The sequence below is a fragment of the Solanum stenotomum genome, chromosome 3, assembly GCF_019186545.1.
Source record: "Solanum stenotomum isolate F172 chromosome 3, ASM1918654v1, whole genome shotgun sequence".
Lineage (NCBI taxonomy): Eukaryota > Viridiplantae > Streptophyta > Magnoliopsida > Solanales > Solanaceae > Solanum > Solanum stenotomum.
Genome location: NC_064284.1, coordinates 16,335,634 through 16,357,079, shown reverse-complemented (window position 1 = coordinate 16,357,079; position 21,446 = coordinate 16,335,634). Strand labels below are relative to the sequence as shown.

At 30.5% G+C, this 21,446-nt stretch overlaps 1 protein-coding gene and 1 non-coding gene across 2 annotated transcripts; both read left to right on the top strand.

Annotated features, from left to right (window-relative positions):
* The first annotated feature begins 9,993 nt into the window (after positions 1-9,993).
* Positions 9,994-20,876, top strand: LOC125860380 (phospholipase D delta-like). The gene is made up of 10 exons (XM_049540325.1): positions 9,994-11,102; positions 12,032-12,148; positions 12,806-13,000; positions 16,068-16,370; positions 16,454-16,522; positions 16,660-16,807; positions 17,394-17,542; positions 18,048-18,194; positions 19,689-19,889; positions 20,296-20,876. The coding sequence occupies exons 1-10, from the start codon at positions 10,167-10,169 to the stop codon at positions 20,590-20,592; spliced, it is 2,562 nt and encodes an 853-aa protein (XP_049396282.1). The 5' UTR covers positions 9,994-10,166; the 3' UTR covers positions 20,593-20,876.
* Positions 20,613-20,711, top strand: LOC125861093 (U6 spliceosomal RNA). Its single transcript, XR_007445955.1, has one exon. It is a non-coding gene; the product is annotated as a U6 spliceosomal RNA (small nuclear RNA).
* Positions 20,877-21,446: the final 570 nt, after the last annotated feature.

Below are 21,446 nucleotides of genomic sequence, written 5' to 3'. Positions count from 1 at the left end.
TGATGACGTTTTTCGTATGGTGCACCAGAAATCCAAGAGTTGCGAAGCATTACTCCAAAAAAGAATTGCTATCAAAGGTCAGTGTTTAATTGGGTTACTTATATTGATTCATTGTGACCAATATGAGGATTTCATATCAGTTTTATCGCATCAACCGGGTTATATTCACTTTGATGGTGAGCACTACGTTTATAGAACTTTTCCATGATCTCTTTCTTTCAATGTGAAGTAAGAAACTTCAAGAAGCGTGTGATATGAAAAATATAAGGGTGGCTACAAGGAGAATTTTGAATGAGAAAAGGGGACTGGAAGAAGTTATTCAAATAGACGATGATAAAAATCTCAGTACGTTCACCAAAAACAATGTCTTGGCGATAAGCCGATAACTAAATCATCAAAATCTGATGATGTAATGCACAATAATTCCAGTCCTATGTTAGTTTTAAAAAATCCTCAAGCTCAAGCAGACTTGAATTATGATTTGTTGGTGGAAAAAATATCTGATAAAGATGGGTGTTGTTGAGGTCCAAAATAATCTAGTTACTATCAAAATAATTGTTGGAAAGTATTTACATCATAAGTTAGACATAAACAAGATAGTGTAACACCTCTTTATATTACATAAATAAATAAAGGTCTAATCCTGCCTATGTCCCTCCCTAATTAAATTATTGAGCCGTTTATTTGTGTTATGCTTTCAATAATTTGTCAGCACCCACTAATAACCATTTATTTTTCTTATAATCAATAGTAGAGTAGAAGAATTTTTTTGTTATATAATTTGGAAAGAAGTGATCTTCCACTTTCAATTCCTTTACATATAATAAAGTAGTACTATATTATTCCTACATTTATATTTAATGGAGTAGGTATTTATTTTTTGATGGGATTGTTTCTGTTTCTATGTTAATGTTTTATCTGTGATATTGATTTGTTTTATTATTTTATTATGAGTTTTTGTGTTAAGTTTTTGTACTGCCGCGGGTTTTGGATTATTGTGTTCATTTTTTCTTTTTCTTTTTCTTTTCCACCAAATATGAAAGACTTGTAAAAACTAATGGTTTAAATATGAGAATTTAAAAGTTTGAGAGCTACGTGTCACGTCCCGCCACTTCGCATTAGAATTTTGCGTCCGGATAGGGGCGGAAGGGTCTAGAGTTGTGGAGAGGTTTCCGGAAGACTCTAGAACCTTTTAGATAATTCAAGAAGGCTAGAGAATTCCTTAGAATTAGAATTCTCTAGAATAATTTAGATAGTTTCTAAAGAAAGCCTTAGAATTCTCTAGAGTGTGTAGAGAATTCTAGAGAGGGAGCTTTTGTGTAAATATCTTAGGGACTTGTAAGTAAATTTAATTTACACTTTAGTCCTTAGGAGTTAGTATAAATAGGGGGTGCCATTCATTTGCAAGGCAACCAACCAAGAATCCAAGCATCCAAGTGTAAAGCAATCTTCCAAAGCTAATACAAAAGCCTTCTTCCAAATTCTCTAAGTCTTCCTTTTCATTCTCTTAGCGATCTTAGTCGTAAAGGGCTTACTTGAGCTTACAAGATCGTGAAAGATTCGTGAGTAAGTTGTCAAGTGCCGCACGGAGCATTAGTAAGACTCTAAGTCCGTGACATACGGCTCATTTAAATATATTTTGATTTTCTTTAATTTCTTTCAAAAAAAAATGAGAATGAGATGAGAAATAAATGCAGAAGAATATATCTCTAGCATTGTAATTCATACAGTCATACTATTAAGTTTTTTTTTAGTGCAAATTGTAAGTATATATGCATTCAGTTCAATATAGATGAATGAAATCTTAGCTTGATAGCTTCTTCAATTATTCTTCATTTAAGTAATTTTTGTTAATTTAGAACCTGTTTGGCATTGCTCCTAAAAGTTACTTATTTTTAGAAACACTTTTGATAAGTAAATTGTGTTTGGCTAACTTTTTTTTTAAAAAAATGCTTTTGTGAGTCAAATTACGAAAATGACAAGTAACAATGTACTTTTAATATCAAAATTATTTTATAGAGAGAAATTATTTTAAATATCTATTATAAAATTTTAATTAAACTAAAATATACATATTCAAATTTTCAATCAAATATTATTTTTTTATTCTAATCCTGCAAAATAATATATAAATGCGAAATAAAATAAAATAAATTATTATATAAAGATAAAAAACAAATTCTTAAATCAAATTTATAAAATATGTTGATGAATTAATAAGGGATAAGGTATCACATAAGGCCATAACACATCTCTCCCACTTGAGTTATCTTAGCCCCAAGTCATGCTATTCAATAATATTGATAAAATATTGATAAATATGTATATAAAGAAGATATATTTGGTCTTAAAAAAAAATCTGTTTTTGCTTCAGCTTTTGCTTCTACTTGTCTTAAGAAACAAATTTTTTTAGATTCTTCCATTAGCAGTAGAACAGCGTGTGCTTTCATTTAAAGTTGTGTGTGCTTTCATTTACAAATTGTGTGTGTTTTCATTTAAAAGTAATTTTACTAATTTGTCAAACGCCTTAATTTTTTAAAATAAGTGTTTTTATTCTGTCAACAATAATGTCAAACAGACTCTTAATTAGTCATACAAAGTTAAATATTTTTGTGTACGTAACATATGTAGAAAAAATTAAAATCATGAATAGGAGGTACAAGATGAGGTGATAGGATCTTACGTGTAAGCAAGATGAGATTGGCTAATTTTTTAAATTCGTGATCAATTTATTTCCTTTCGTATGTTAACCATGATTTTTCATCATTTAAGGTTAGAATTTAAAATATATGATATAGTTTAAATTAATACATAACAAGTAAAATTTTATGGAATAAAGGGTGTGTTTGGTATGAAGGAAAATGTTTTTCTAGAAAATGTTTTCCTGGAAAACAAGTTGATTTTTGACTTATTTTCTCATGTTTGGTTGGTGAGTAGAAAATATTTTTCAGAAAAGATTTTTAGTGTTTAATTTATGAATGAAAAATATTTTTGAGAAATATCTTTTATTTTTACTAAAGTAGAAAATAATTTTTGAAATTGAAAATATTTTTTAAAAACAAACTTAATTTTTTTTTTTGCGGGGTGAGGGTGGGTGAGCGGGTCGAGGGTAGGGGTGAAAAATTAAAATTTTGAAGTTGAAAATATTTTTTAAAAGCAAACTTAAATTTTTGGGGGGTAGGGGTGGTTGGGGGGCTAGTTTGAGGGTAGGACAAAATAAATTGATTTTTTCAACCAAAAAGTAATTGTAATTTGAAGTTGGAAGAGAGTTTTGGAAAATGTTTTCCTTAAGTTTTGAAGGGAAGTCCTTTTCCTTAAATTTGAGGAAAATGAGTTGATTTGGAAAACATTTTCCAAAACATTTAACCTAACCAAACATGAGAAAATTGGAAAATGTTTTCCTTCATACCAAACACACCCAAAGTGTACTTCTAAAATTTCATTTGGCTTGATAGTTGCATTTGTTTTGAAGAGGGTATGGAAGAATTGTGTTTTTCCCTTCAAAATTAGTCTCTAACTATCGTTTCTCTTTTTTTCTATTTGTAGTTGACAAGTTTTGAATAATTTAGCAAATCCAATAAAGTTTTATATATATAATCAATAAGTTTAATTTTCGTCTACACTAAAGTACCTTGTATTTTCGATAAACTTTTCATCTTCAAAGATGAACAATTAAAAAAAGTAAGTGATAAAAATTCATTGAAATCATATTAATAATTAATATATTTGGTTAAACTTTAAATTATTTAATAAGCAATTTAATATAAAAAATCTAATACGTGGAAAATGTGGATAGGTTCCCAAGTAACATAATATTGTTCGATTCATAAAGAAAGAAGGAAATCACTTTGGGAGAAATAGTCATAAACGGTACTTTGGGCGGAGCTAAGTGGGGATTCGGACGAATTCAATAGCTTTTTCGTAGATTTTATATTTTTATTAGAAAATTAATAAATATGTATGTATATTAACTTGTCAACCCTCTAACAAAATTGATTGACGACTTAATGGTAAAAAGACATTATGAAAATGCTTTCCATGCTAGATAGTGGGTGCAAATCCGACTATCAACAAAAGTTTCTCTCTCCTTTTTTATATGAAGAATGGTGTGCAATATTTGTATCTTCTATCCTCTATGTGCACCCCCCAATTGGATGTAAGCTTTTTAAGGAAAAACTACTCATCATTATTATTCCATGTTAAAAAATCAAGTGATTTTCTAAAAATACATTTTTTTAAATAGTTTATCAAAAAAGTGCTTTTGAAAAAAAAATTGTGTGGTTAACTAATTCATTTAAAAAATGATTTTGATAAACAAATTGTGTTTGCCTAATTTTTTTTCAATATATATTTTGAGAGTTAAATTACGAAAAATGACAAGTATCAATGTATTTAATATTATGATTATTTTATAGAGAGCAATTATGTTAAATATCTATTATAAAAATTTTAATTAAATTAAAATGTACATAATCAAATGTGTAATCAATATTATATATAGATAAATAAGAAAATAAATTAAATATTGATATAACATTAATATCATATTTTAAATATACTTAAAAATATCAAGCAAAATAAATTTAAAAATCATTGAACAAATCAAATCAGTTTAAATGAAAAGTTCACCACAAAATAAATACTCATACATCATCAATTTTTCAATGATTTAAAATGTAATATAATAATATAAACACATAAAATTCATATCTATATATATATAAAGCTGAATCTAAATCGGCTGATGTGGCACAATCCAATGGTCAACATTTACAATTATCTATTTTTACCTATTTATTTTTTATCTCCTTTTTTTGACATTTTTTATTTATTTTCTACTTTAAAAAATTGAAAGTGTTTAAATGCATTACCCAATTAATCACATCCCTTTTAAATATTCCTCAAATTAATATACATTTAAGTAAATGGAAGATGAAGAGACCAAAAACTTTCATTTTCCACAACTGTTTATATTTAGCCTATAAAATAGAAACAAGTGTACCTCCTCAAAATAAAAGACTTTTTGAAATAATGTTGCACTATAATTTTTCCTATAAAAAGATATTTGTTGGAAAAACAATTCATTTGGTTGAGAAATTCAAGTGTACCTCCTCAAAATACAAGACTTTTTGAAAGAATGTTTCATTGTAATTTTTCCTACAAAGAGATATTCGTTGGGGAAAAAATTCATTTGGTTGAGATTTTTATAATAGTGGAGAGTGTTCAAAGGGCAAGAAGAATATTTGGAAAAAGAATCAATCTATTTATGGAATTCATATCACATTAAGAGGAGAATAATGAAGAATTATTTGGAGAAATAATTAATATATTTATGGAATTCATATCAAATTAGGAGGAGGATAAGGAAAAATGTACGTTTGGAAAGAGCCAAAATTAATGTTGACATTATTTCTTTCAACTTCTTTGTTCTACTAATTTCTTTCTTTTTTATTTTTTTTCTTAAAAGTATTTTCTATTTTATGAGAATTACAAAGATTCAACATGGTGTGACTACAAAGTTTTCTTCCCAGTTGAGGTATGTTGAGTGACCAGCAAATCTCTCTTTTTACTCTTTTCTTTTAACTTATTTTTGTGATATATCATAATTTTTATGTAGAAGCAAATAGTATTTTAATGATAAATATTTATATTGCGTTGAATAGTGATATGATTTATTAACGATTTTTTATTATTTTAATGATAAATATTTATATTGTGTTGAATAGTGATATGATTTGTTAACGATTCTCTTACGTCTCTCCTCTATAGAATATTAAATTTAACTATATGAGATTTTATGACATGTTATAGAACAATTCTTTTACTATAATTGATTTGATGGAAACTTTTTTTTTAGGTGTTCTACATATTCAGACGATTAATGGTACGGATGAGCATCTTATACTTGACCTTAGTGGCGGATCTAGGATTTTTAATAAGGGGGTTTAATATCTTAAGAACCAAACACACGAACTAACCGAAGGGGATTCGACATCTATTATATATACATTAAAAATAATTTTAACCATATATAAATAGTAAAATTTTCCGCCGAAGAGGGTTCGGATGAACCTCCTAACAGAAGGCTGGCTCCGCCCCTGCTTGACCTACCATAATTCAGAAGGTATGATATTTCATATTAATTTATTATTTATGTAAAAGCTAAATTTTTATTTGTTTAAATTGAAATAGTTCATTGGCCTTTCTGTTCTATTATTTTTGTCAAACATTCTAAATACAAGAGGATTAACTCTCAAGAAACAATAATTGATTTTTAAATTATTGATGATTTATTCAAGAAATAATAATTGATGAACTTTTTAAAGTGGGATACGATAAGTTTTTCCCTCCTTCTTAAGTTTATGATGACAAGTGTTATTTTATTGAGATGTTAATTTTTTCTAAGGGTAGTGGACAAAATACATATTTTATGCACGTCGAAAACTTATTTCTTTTTTCTTTTAAAGTTTCTAAACTTAATATTATCGAACTTTACTCATGACAAAAAATATGATGTACTTGACACTTTTCTTTTTATATTTCAGTGATTCAAGATTTCATATCAAATTATTGTCTTCTTTTCTTAAATTTTCCTATTTATTTGTTTTTAAATTTGAGTGTGGACTGCACATGTTTTTCACTTTTCAAGTAAATCCATATTATGTTGTTATCACAATTTCCTATATTTACTTCATATTATGGTACTCCATATAACTTGAAGCTTATAGTCGGAGTTCCAATGTGGGCTCCAGACACCGGGTGGGAAACCAAAAAAAAAAAATTGTAATGTTTTTTAAAAAATTAAAGACATGCTTATTTTGATAATAATTTGCTGCATGAAGTTATAATTTAAGTCATTTATTTATCATTTTGTAGAAAATTCAAGATTTACTCTTGCAACTGTAGAAAAGAATTGATAGTTTTTATGTTTGAATTCTATTTTTAAAAAGTTTTGATTTCATTTTAGGGAGGAAAAAAAAAGTGCAAGTGAATGCCGATATTTAAAACGAAGGTACTGTCCTTTAACTCATTATTGTGTTATGCTTTAATTAATTGTATCAATTTATATATAATATATAAAGCTATGTAATTAAAAAAAAAATGATGTGCCATCCATTTTTTACTAAGAATTTTTTTAATTTATTTTTTTATTATTGTACAAAGATAAATATGTCAATTATTAATGTTTTATTATTAATATTCCTTAATATAAAAATTAAATTATCTTTATTTTCATCAATCTCATGACTTTTAATAGTCACAACTCCAAAACTATATTAATACTAATGTTCATGATATCATTTGATATTCCCTATACGTATATCACATCCAATTAGTATAATTTTTAGGAAAAACGTGGGTATGAAAATACAGGATGGTATCCAAACAGTTCCAAGTTTTAATTTGACCTTGTAAATAATCTTATATTATATAATATAAATCTAAATATAGATAAGGTGATATGACATTTCTTTTATAGGCACACAATTGTTTATCTTTTATCTCTGTTTTAAAAAAATTCCTTTATTTATTATCAATCGATTATTTTATTTAATAATTAAAAAATTATTATATTTACTATATTAAATTGTATCTCCTCAGTTACAACAAAACCTACATCTATTTTCATTCTTTACTAATCTTTTATCTCTGTTTTAATTTTTTTCCTTTATTCATTTATTTATTAATCAATCAATTATTTTATTTAATAATGATAAAAATAAATATATTTACTATATCAAATTATATCTCATGAGCTACAAACAATCTTTGCATCTCTCTACTTAAAATAACATGTATTCTCTATTTTCTTATACGTAATTTTCATGACCTAATCAATATAAATCAATCATCTATAGAGTTATTGAATACTCATTTTCATTTTCTCTTCTTCTTTTTTTGTTTTATCAATATATTTGTTCTCCTTTATTTATTCATATTTTTTTCCCCTCGACTTTTTATATCAATCATGTGGTTAATAGTCAAAAGAGATATGACATAAAAAAATGATGTGATAATTTATGATCATCACTTTAATGAAAATTATAGATATATTATTTAGAACTTCTTGTGTCATAACAACCAAATACAAGTTTATCAAGATGAAGAATAAAGTTTAATGACAATGTAAAAATACATCAAAGTTAGATGGTCAAGTTCATCAAGATATGAAGAAGAAAGTTTAATGATGGTGACGAAGATTCATAAGTAGATATAGTTAAATTAGCTTGGTAAAGTTGAAGTTTAAATATTTACAAATATATAGATATGTTCTTATTGTTTCTCTATGACCAGTATTTCTATTTATCCTTTTTCTCAATTTTTAAATTTTTTTTCTTTATTTCTTGACATAATTATCTAAATACCTCTTATCCATTTATTTACCTACAATTAAAAAGGATAATAAAAAGTTTTACACAAAAGAAATCTGTATTATTGTACTAATAGAGAATGAAGAGTTGCAACAATTATCAAGACCTTATTGTAATTTGTAATCAATCAATTTAAGAAATATAAAAATAAATTTCCGATATACATAATTTTCTTTTTGCTCCTTTTCTGATGTTTTACTTTCTTAAAAATGTCTAAATATAATCCCCCACCCCCCACCCCCCCGCCCCGACCCTCCACCCCCATGGATTTCAATTACAAATCATTTGTTATAACCTTTAAATAACATACTAAAATCTACATGATAATTTTTTTAAGTCCCTTGAATTGTCAATCATTATTATAATTTTGGCTTAGAGTTTTATTTACTTTTTTTTTCAATTTTTCTTATTTCTCTATTTTTATTATAGAATAATAAATATGTCAATTAACCGTTTATCATATTCTTTAATAATGTAAAATTTGATGGTCCTTATTTTCATTACTCCCCATAATTCTTTATCATCATAACCCCTAAAATAATTAATAGTCATGACATTATTTCAGTATTCATATTGTAGTAAACCTTTTAACTTATTATATTTTTGATACGCACTTCTTATATTTATGTTTTAGTTTGACTTGATTAATAAAATGAAGATTATTGAATGACGATCGGCTTATGGAAATAAATGTTGACAAATGCTCAAAACATTGTGCATTAATTTAAGTTTTTTTCTTTATTTTTTAATGATTAAGATTATTATATATTCTCTCTATTATTTTGATTCAAAGATTCCTCTACTTTTATCTACATAAATTCATAATTTATTGTTTCATGAGACCCCTACTCAAGATTATCCTTTTATTTCATATTTGAAGTTATATTTTTCTTATATTACTATTATATATAAATAATTTTGGTTATTAAACACATTATTTAAGGAAAAATCTTCTAAAGAGCAAAGACTCATAAATAATTCAAAATTGTAAAATTCATAATTTATTGTTTCACGAGACCCCTACTCAAGAATATACTTTTTATTTCATATTTGAAATTATATTTTTCTTATATTACTATTATATATAAATAATTTTGGTTATTAAACACATTATTTAAGGAAAAATCTTCCAAAGAACAAAGACCCATAAATAATTTAAAATTGTAAAAATCATAAAATTTGAGTAGGAATAATAAATTGAACTAAGCCGCTTAGTATAATTTTTTAGCACTCAATATTTCAAAATATATATTTTATAAATTTAATGAGGTATTTCATATCACGCAATTCACTAATGATAAAATAAAATAAAATAAAATCTAAAATTCTCAAATGAAACTCAATCAAACTTAACAAATATATATATATATATATATTGATATGAAAAATTTGTAACTTATAATATTTTTATGTATAATTTTTAAATATTTAAAATTTTATTTTAAAATATGAAGTAATTATTGAAAATTAGTCAAATTAATTTTATTAGGACACCTAAAAAGAACGGAAGATTAGCAAATAAGATGCACATCCTTTTAATGGGTCTGTTTCAACACTTGAAGAACATCGTCGTCCTCGATGCATCATGACCAACTCGTAAATTCTCAACAAATAAAACAGTCACTGTCACTATAACGTGCCATTATCCCATACGTTTCCATCAAACCAAATTCCCATCTACCAAAAGCAATAAGAATATCCCTTTCTTCTTTCTACTTCTATACTTAATAACATCGATAATATTCATGCTATAAATATTCTGTGATTTCCATATTCAATTCCATATTTAACACAATGTCTGAACCAAAAACTATCATATTACATGGAGATTTACAACTCCATATTATTGAAGCCCGTCATTTACCAAACTTCGACATAACTTCCGACCGTCTTCGCCGTTGCTTCACTTTCGGTGGTATATGCGGGAAACCACATCATAACACCGTCGACCGCGCCGGAGACGATTACCGGAGTGATAAAAAAGATCACCACCGGAAAATCATTACCAGTGACCCATATGTTACCGTTTCAGCTCCACAAACCGCTTTAGCCCGTACTCGGGTCATTCCTAACTCGCAATATCCATTTTGGGATGAGCACTTTCGGATCCCCTTAGCTCATCCTATAGCCTATTTGGAGTTTCGGGTCAAGGATGATGACCTTTTCGGGGCGGAGATCATGGGTAAAGTGAAAATACCGGCGGAGAGAATCGCTACCGGTGAGGATATCTCCGGTTGGTTTCCGATTATTGGGTCTTCTGGGAAACCCTCGAAACCCGATACGGCTCTTCGTGTACACATGAAGTTTTACCCTTATGAGAAAAACCCATTGTACAAACAGGGGATTGCTTCAGATCCTCAGCATTTAGGTGTGAGAAATTCGTATTTTCCAGTGAGGAAAGGGAGTTCAGTGAAATTATACCAAGATGCTCATGTAAGTAATAATATAAAATTCCCAGAAATTGAACTGGAAAATGGTACAGACTTTGAACACAATAAATGTTGGGAAGATATATGTTATGCAATTTCAGAGGCTCATCACTTGATTTACATTGTTGGGTGGTCTGTTTTTCATAAGATTAAGTTAATCAGAGAACCCACAAGGCCATTGCCAAGAGGAGGTGATTTGACACTTGGTGAATTACTTAAATACAAATCACAAGAGGGTGTAAGAGTTCTGTTGTTACTTTGGGATGATAAAACTTCGCATGATAAGTTCTTCATTACCACGGTATGTACTGTTGAAATACATTCTGATAAAGTATAGTATTATATTGTGGCTTTAATACATACTTTATGCTTGTTTATTAAAGAAGGTGTTTAGATAGTAGTAGCACGTGACTATCTTTACTTGTTAATTGTTACGTCCTTCATGGCTAGTAGAATCTATAAGCTAGCAGCATTTAACTTTAGCAAGTTGCTGTTATTTTTTATTCTGTCTCCCTCCTTTTTTATTTATTTGTTTTGTTTTGACTTCACATAAAGTTTAAGAAAGTAAAAAAGTCTTTTGAATCTTGTGGTCTTAAACTAAAGATACTTAGAATGTATCAAAATATCATTTAATTTGTGGTTTTAAACATATTATTGAAATCAAAGAGTTGTCAAGGAAGGAAAGATACGTTCTTTTTTGCACGGACTAAAAAATAAAGTAAGACTAACAAATTGAAACGGAGGGAGTTATAAGAAAGTAAGACTAACAAATTGAAACGGAGGGAGTTATATTTTTCATTCGTACTCAACTCTTGCTGATTGCTGTTATTTAGTTTGAAATTCTTCATTTTTTTTGCTTAAACTCCAATGACTATGTAGCCCTCCATAATTTCCTATACAGCTATGCGAATGTTCTGCATACCGCTCGTAGGCATTTTAAAGGCAACTAAGCCTTCCTAGCCTCAAGACCTGCATGGTCAATTCCTTTTAAAACATTTTCAGCTAATATAGGGACATAGTTATACCCATGATTATGAATGGAAATCTTTCTATGCAATTCAGATATGTGCTGGGTGACATCTATTATTTGGCCAAACTGAGCTCAGTGTAATCTGTATCGTCAAACAACAATTGCTTTTGTCTTTGTTTTCCAAGTTGATGCATGCCTTCAGCTGTAGTTCTGGTTGTATAGGCACCCTTTACAATAATTTGAGATGGCATTTGTTGCAGGAAGGATTAATGGGAACTCACGATGAGGAGACCAAAAAGTTCTTCAAGCATTCATCTGTGATTTGTGTTCTGTCACCACGTTATGCTAGCAGTAAGCTCAGCATTATGAAGCAACAGGTAACTTATCTAGCCGTTTGAAATAACTGCAAGATTAGCATTATGAAGCAACAGGTCAACTTTTTAACCATCCACCAATTTGTCAGGTTTAAGATAGTCTAAGAACTTTGAGTTTTAGCTTCTATACGCGACTATGAAGTTACTGTCCCTGAAATAGCTGCAAGATTAGCATTATGAAGCAACAGGTCAACTTTTTAACCATTCACCAGTTTGTCAGATTTAAGATAGTCTAAGAACTTTGAGTTTTAGCTTCTATACGTGACTATGAAGTTACTGTCCCCTGCAATAACCTTTCAATAGTCCTGTCCAGACCCAATTCTTATAAAATAGAAAGTGTTCACATAAGTTTGCTGGAGAAATGAAAAAAGAGGTCAAAAGGTTCAGCGAGAAAAGATTGCAATGATGCATTCTTTTTTGTTGTTGATGGTGAATATTGTCCTGAATAGTGGACTGGAGAAACATACTTCTTATAAACATAACACCTCAGGCTTTGCTGGGTTGAGTGAAGCTAAATTTTGTTATTGTGCATATCTAATGATAGCATGAATATTCTGTAGTAGAAATCTATTCTTGCTTTGACACAAAACCACTTCCTTACTCTTTACCTTTATCTCCCCTTTGTTGATATTATTTTGCATATTTAATTCTTTCTTCCAGGTTGTTGGAACCATGTTCACGCATCACCAGAAGTGCATTCTTGTTGATACACAGGCTCCTGGTAATAATAGAAAAATTACAGCATTCTTAGGAGGTCTTGATCTCTGTGATGGTCGCTATGATACACCTGAACATCGCTTATTCCGTGATCTTGACACTGTATTTAAAGATGATTTTCATCAGCCTAACTATCCTGTGAGTAGTTTGTTGTTCCAAATATTTCCTTGATAATTCTGATACCTGTATTTTTTTATTTGGTGTGGTTCCTACATTTATAATTGATAATTACAAGAAAGACCTTGTCAAAAAAAACTTTCAAGAATTTTGAAGTTGGTAGGTAGAGTCAGCCTCACAAATCCAGATGATCTATAGCCTTGTTCCATATTCTCTCTTGCATTATGTTGACAATTTCTTACAAAGAGTATTTTGCTAAGAATTTTTGAAATTACTATAGTTTCTATTGCTGAAACATGTATGCTAACTGCTATCCCGAATTCAACAATAAGAAATTACGAGAACAGTCAGCAGGCACCAATATGGCACTACAGAAATCTGCTAGTAGATGTTAGTTGGGAAAAGGTCAAGTATACTTTATTGTTTATTCTAGATGGACTACCTGGGCTGCTGCAGATTGATAATTATAACTAGTGGAGACCAAGTCATGTGAAAAGAATGATTCTGAGGGTTCCCTGTTAAGCTATATACCTTATAAAGTGAGTTGATCTCAAAAGGTCACTCAACTTTGTTAGTTTATGTGGTAAAGTCATATAAAATCACTCGACCAATTAAAATAGACATGTTTTCAAATGATTTGTCAAATATGTTAAGAGAAACCAAAACCCAACACCACCACCCGCCGGCCAATAAATCAATGTTTGCTTCTACCGCTACCAATTTCCAACACCAATCTCTGTAGCCTGAATCACAATTCCACTGAACAGGCGAACCACATCCAAACACTTACGCTTTATCCAGTTTAAAATAACACCAATTAATCTATGTTGCCTGAATCACGATTATCTTAATTTATGAAGTCCATATAAAAAATAATTTATTTTGTCATCTCAATATTTTTTTTAATAATAAATTTGATTGAGTGATTTCATTAATACAAATGATAAGTTGAGTGACTTTACTGATATAAATGTCTAAGTTAAGTGATTTTATTGATATAAAATAAAGCTTAATGATTTTACTAGATAAACTCTCAAAGTTGAGTGACCTTTTGAGATATTAACTCCTTTGTCCAAAAGTCTGTTCCAGCATATGAAGTTTAATCCATCTGTTAATGCTTGTAGACATTTTAGAAGTTGCTATTGCTCATGTAACTAAAAATGTCAGCAAGCAATGGACAACCTGTAGTTCAAAGTATTCAATTTTTGATGCCTGTTTGATTAGTTTGGGCTGTAAAGCATGTCCTCAACTTCTGTAATTGCTGCAAAAGTTTTGCTCAGGATTTTTCTAAGCTGTCCATGTTGGTTGAATCAAGTGTGTTTCTGTTCCCTTTAGGAATAGTTTGGCTCATAGAAAAGTTATCCCGGGATAATAATGCAAGGGATGTAATACTGGGATTAATAATCCAGTGTATATACCTCTTTTTGATGAATGTTTGGTTCATTGCATTGAAAATGGGATATACGGTGTATAACGAAAATATGTATTTGGTTTAAAGCAAGATAACGTTTTCTCTTCAATTTTACCCTTATTTAAAAATTATTTTGGTCTTTCTGTTCTATCCAAGGATTGGTAATCTTGGTATTAGAATCCCAGGTTAAATCTGGTTTAAGATAATAATATGGTTCTGGTATAGAAGAATTCTGGTATCGTCTATACTGGGAACAAATCCAACCAAACGGGATAAAATAATCCCTGATTTTATACTGGGATTATTTTTCTAATCCCAATAACCAATTGATCCAGAGTTCCATTCCTTGCTGGAGTTGATGCATGAAGAGGTTCCTCTCTTGTGAATTTCACCAGCCTTAACTCTGTTTCTGAACGGAATTAGCAATCTAAAAGGGTTTACTTTTTATTTCAAATGCCAAGTGGGGAAATGTAGAGCGGAAAGAAGTTCTAGTAAAGTATTCAGAGCTACTTTTTATACTTGAAGGCCCGAAGCAGCTACACTTTAGGGCATCCTGTTAATTACTTATCCTTTTTTATGAAGATTTCAGATATAATCTCTATATATGTTTCATTCTGGTTTGATCAATGCTTCTCTATGTAGGAAACATGGACACTTTGAAAATAAATCTTTAATTTAACTTTATTCTGAAATACCACAAGAATAGTGTTGTTATATCTACTTACTATTTGAAGTGTCTGAAACTACTGTTACCTACAAGCTACTGTTGTCCCAAACTATTTAGCCAAGTCTTTTGCATTTTTCATGCCATCTATCATGGGGAAGTGGTCACCACTTTGATGAAAAGAAAAAAAAATACTAATGGTTATAGAAACTAGGTGTCTATGTGATAAAAAGGATTCAAATAACATAGAAAAAACTAAAATCTGAACTGACACTCATGTCCCTGGAATTTGAGTATTCAGGTAAAAGTTTGTGTTTTCCTATATTGTTATTTTAATATCATTGTAATTTATTGCTTGGATGCTGATGTAAATTAGTTTGGGAGTTGTATTTTGTAGGCTGGTTATTGTATAATATTTGTCATCAGTCAATTTACACAAAACACTATACAAAGCATGCAGTTGTTACTATGTCAAATCTGTTACACTCTCAAGATGATATTTTTTATTGAAAATAAGTCTTAGTTTAAAAATAGGTTTTGGAGAATGGTAAACAAGAACTATAAAAAAAAATAGTTTACTACACAAACAATGACTTTAAGAATTTTCTAGTGTATTACTCGACATTCAGTAATTCATTGATATATTCCAATGTTATTTGACTTAAATTTCTCAAGCACTTTATGGAAGTTTAATGTGTTGAGTGATATTTATTTACCTTATTAGACATGTCCAAGGACTATGATTAAGTATATTAAACATTGAGTATTTGATTGTCAACCGTAAATAAGGTTAACTCCCCAAGTTACTTAGGATAAGGGTTGTAATGGTTGATTTGAACCAATGACTGTGAAAGTGAAACTAGGGAGTTTCATTATATGATTATTGCCAGCCACATGTTTATGTGATTTCCTATGTCTTTTCTACCATGACATTTCATACTATTTCTTTTGATCGTGGTTTTCTAGTTGATTATATCTTTATAATTGTCTTTTATTTGTACCACATATACTAGCCAGGGACCAAGGCCCCGAGGGAGCCATGGCATGATTTGCACTGTAGAATTGATGGACCTGCTGCATATGACATGCTTATAAACTTTGCTCAGCGATGGAGGAGAGCAACAAAGTGGAGGGAATTCTCTTTTCTCAAGAAAACAATGGCCCGTTGGCATGATGATGCAATGCTAAAAATCGAGCGTATCTCATGGATACTCAGCCCAGCTTTTGCTGTTTCCAAAGAAAGGACTGAGATTCCAGAGGATGATCCTGAACTATATGTATCTAGGGAAGATCACCCTGAAAATTGGCATGTGCAGGTAGATATTTCTTTTTCACGCAAATGATTTTACAGAATTCGCTGGATCACTTTTAATGCTCATCGTCATTTCTCATATTGCAGATCTTTCGTTCCATTGATTCAGGTTCAGTGCAAGGTTTTCCCAGGAGTACTGATGTTGCTGAGGAACAGGTACAGAAACCATAGTTTATTATCATAATCTTTTCATACTTCTGCTAAACTAGCTGTACTTTATAAGGAGAATTAGCAGAAAATGTATCTGATTGCCCATCACTATTCACAATTTCTGTGCATTATGTCTTTTGCAGAACCTTATCAGCTCCAAAGATCTGGTAGTAGACAAAAGCATTGAAGCAGCATACATCCAGGCGATAAGATCCGCTCAGCATTTCATATATATTGAAAATCAGTATTTTCTTGGGTCATCATACGCTTGGCCATCATACAAAGATGCAGGTAAATTTATATTCTGTTGCTGTATTGTCGAATATAAATGTAAAATACATGACACTATGTACCCCCAAATAAATAAATAAAAGATATGATTCTCAACCAAAAGATATGGCTTGGGTTTTATATTCACAAGTAAAATTGTTGAGCCAATTTACATTTGCTACTTCAGTGCATTTGACTAATAGGTAAATCCAGATGGGAAAGTCAGATGTTACTTTAACTATCATATTTTACATGGCCATCATACAGATAAGATGTGTCCGTGTTAATAATTGCATCAGAAAGTTGCTGTTATACTCTAACAAGTTTCAATGTTTTGTACTTCCTATTGCTAGAACAAAGTTTAAAAATTTTGTAACTTCCAATTCGTCTCCACTTTATTTTCTTCAAGTGTTTCATTTACAGCAAGTCTTGAAAGTTTTCCATTTCTTCCTGAAAGCAGTACTTTTTATAGCTCTTACAAGTTTAATAGGATCGTCCAGTCATCAGTTGAGCTGATCAAAATTTCTTGTTCTACTTTGACTTAAAAGCATTGGTTCTTCTTTCTTACCAGACTTGAATTTGTGTTCCTACTGTTATTTTTTATCAGGAGCTGATCATCTGGTACCAATGGAGTTGGCACTGAAAATTGCTAGTAAAATTAGATCCAAGGAACGGTTTTGTGTATATGTTGTTATGCCCATGTGGCCCGAGGGGGATCCCAAGTCAACTACTATGCAAGAAATTCTATACTGGCAGGTAATCTGTTTCCTGGAACATCATTACCTGTATATTGGATTTCATAAATGTAATTTCATCTAACATTGATTATGTGATACACTGCTCACGTTGGACAGCTAATAGAGATGCCAGCTGTTTGGGTATCCAAAAATCTTATGCATCTGTTATTGTGTGGATTAGCATAAAAGGGAATGGAAATAGCTGCCCATTTTCTAATCATTCTCATCCTTATAAATTGGTATTTTATTTCTTAAATATGTAGGGACACAAAACCAAGGAAAAAAGATTTTGAGAAAGGATATCAATGGGAAAATCTTTTGTATTTGAGGAACCCGGCAGAATGAATGAAAGGATAATTTTGATAAAGAATGCTACCTTATACTAAAATATTTTATGTTGTCTCAAGCTTATGCTATTTTTCTATTTAATTTTGATGATTTAGTATGTTATGATATAAAAAAGATTCGTCAGACACGAAAATTTTCTGGATGTGCTTTATTGAGATTTCGTGTGCTTTCAACAGAGCCAGACAATGCAAATGATGTATCAAGTTATTGCAAGGGAGCTCAAGTCAATGCAGCTTTTAGACTCACATCCACTAGATTATTTAAATTTTTACTGCCTTGGCAACCGTGAAGCGAATGCTCAATCTTCTTGTGATGCTGAAAAGGTAATAGCCAAGTGAATTTGTGTAGTTTGTGTTAACTGAGTATATAAACACAACATGCACTTGCAGTGAAGTGGAAGATCATCATGAAATTGAAAAATTTGTGCTCTTTACTCATAGATCTAGCTTGTTGGCTTGCTGGTGTCTATGAACTGGTCACTTTTTAATCTAATCTAGTAGGTTTTATATTTAGCCCATAGTATGTCTGGATAAGGGAGTATATATGGATAAACTGTCTTCTTCATAAAGGTGTTACATTTCTTTACCTATCTTCCTTTCATGTCACTTCCTCAAGTATTTCTCCTCACACAGTTATTTCGCCAATGCATGCATTTTGATTAGAATGCTTCATTTATACAATCCATCTTAGTCACTGCCCTCATAGTATAATTGTTTCAAACTCTTCAAGGTCGTCAATGGAATTGTCACAGAATCCTTGAAATGAATACAGAACTTCCTTGTCTTTGAGCAACCTCTTCGCTTCTCCATTCTATGTTTTCCCTCTGTTCCTACGACAAAGCAACATACCCATCTGTCATATCCTAGTGAGTGTTGTGTTTTTATCCCCTTATTTGTGGTAATGATTGGGTGTTTCAACTGTTTTGCACTGAGAGATTTCCCTACGTGCTATGATTTAAGTCCTTGTTATGAGCAGTGAATACTAGTACCAATGAAGATGTTGGCCCTGATGGGTCTTTTAGTGTTAAGCCCAAACTCTATGCAGTGACCTATTTTCTAAAAGATAAGTATACTGTCACTGGGAGTTCACTATCATGGTGCTTCTAGATGTTTCTCAAGCAATAAGTAAATGAAGTAAAATTAATGCAAAAACAACTCTAAAATGGTGCTGAGAGCTGTCGAATACATGAGGTTGCATAAACTCAATTAATTGCTATTCATGTAAGGAACCAAGTAACTGTAGCAGTATTTGCTTCATATGCATTGATAACCCTAAATCAAGAAGCTAGTAAAATATATATATATATATATATATGCATTTGACACTAAATAAGTAAATATTGGTTTGAGATGAGTTTAGATAGAGTGACATGGTCTTTGGGGATTCATATAGCAGACCTCAACTTGTTGGGATTGAGACATAGTTCTTATATGTGTATGTGACGCTAAGTACAGTTACAATTTTTCTACAAAATATCTTTTGTTCCTTTCCCTCCACAGTCCACATAGCCCAAGGAATACATGCAGGTACAGTTGTAATTAGGTCTTCTTCTATACCAGCATTGAAGTAATTCCCAGCTGTCCTTCATAGTCCACTTTTGCTCAAAGATGGTAAAAAGCAGGTTCCATAGTTGTCTGGTAACTTTATAATTGAAAAACTGGTGATTTGAATCGTCAACCTCCATTTCACATAACAAGCATCTGTGAAATGCAACATATATTGGCAGATCATGTTTCATGAAATTACTTTAATGTGTTTCGATTCAATTAAGCTTGGCAATTTTTTAAGGCATGTTTTCAATCTTTGCCATGCGACAGGTCTCGGATTCATTTAAATTTCAGCGTTTTATGATATATGTGCATGCTAAAGGGATGATAGTAGATGATGAATATGTCATAATGGGTTCAGCCAACATAAATCAACGATCTTTAGCTGGGTCGAAGGACACTGAGATAGCTATGGGTGCCTATCAGCCGCATCACTCCTGGAGAAAGAAGCAGCAGCATCCACGGGGACAGGTTCGAATGTTTGATAATTTTCCCTTGCAAAATTCTTTATTTTCTAAATTTATTATTTGAAGTTAGAGAGAAAAGATGAACTTTGGACAACATATTAAGACAGGGGAAGCAACCAACGGATTTAGGTTTAGTTGGAAAGTTACGTGCAAACTTAAAAGAAGACTATGTCTTCCATTTTAGAACCAGGGGCCAGGGCAATGAACTATTCATTGATCATAAACTATTAGTTCAAATAGCCCAAACTGTATTGATATGTCAAATTATTGAAAAGAAGAAGGAATCAATACTAGTCTACTGTTAGAAGTCAAAAGTTCATTTACTAAAATCCACTATTTTGAGATGAAGTTGAGCAAAACTCTGATGTTTAGGTGAATCATTTCTTTTTTCATATTGTCTTGATCTCCAGATCTATGGATATAGAATGTCTCTGTGGGCAGAGCACCTCGGAACGTTAGAAGATTGTTTCCAAGAACCAGAAGCATTAGAATGTGTAAGGAGAGTGAATGCAGTCGCTGAAGACAACTGGAAGAGATACACAGCTGATAATTTCACTGAATTGAATGGACATCTTCTCAAGTATCCTGTACTAGTGGATGCTGATGGCAAAGTAGGTTCCTTACCTGAATATGAATGTTTTCCAGATCTTGGAGGTAAAATAGTAGGAAACCCGTCCCCTACCATCCCGGATGTTTTGACCACTTGATTTTCAAGAATAGTCATGATGTCCCTTTTGGGGCATCTGATAAAACTAGAACGATACAAAAAAGATTAACATGACCCTGTACAAGAATGACACGCAAATTCAACAATTCTCATGTTTCTGAGTCTGGCAATGTCAAGATGGTGCATGTAGCTGTGAAATAGTATACTCTCATTCATATCTGTTTATGTTGTACATCAAAAGGTAGAAAAGAACTTGAAAATATTGTAATGCCTGTAAACAATTCCTGGACCCTGTTAAAGAAATAGAAATTTGATTGTCAATTACTTCCTTTCTGTTAATTCCACATTGGTTTAATTATTCTTAAACAACTACATATTTTTATTTAACTTTGTCCTTAAAGTGGAAAACTTTAAATTAAAACAACCAGAATTGTACTTGTTGCCTGGTTTGTATTCTAACCATTTCCAGGAAATGCTAATTTCATATTTCTTCTAATTTATCTACTTCTTAAATTTTTAAATTCAACATTTTTTGTTGGCAAAGAAGGATAGCTAGTCTTCTGTCTCTGTGTTCTTGCTTTTCCATATTATTATTTGGATAGAAAAATAGACCCCACTGGCCTCTTTTTGGTTCTGCCAAAATAGTTATTGTAAATTTCACAAGTAAAAGTCTGGGATAATTTGAAATTTCAAAAACATGTTTATCAATAAGTGATTAACACTTTTATTTTATTTTTCTTTCCTTTGTTTAAATTTTAATCTATGAAATGAAATATGATTTGGAAGATTAACAAATCAGATTTTCTCGTTATTAACTTCGTAATTTAGCAATAGGTTGTTCATTAGGTGAGGTACTAGTTGCATAGTATAGGAATTTAAAAAACAATCAATTGT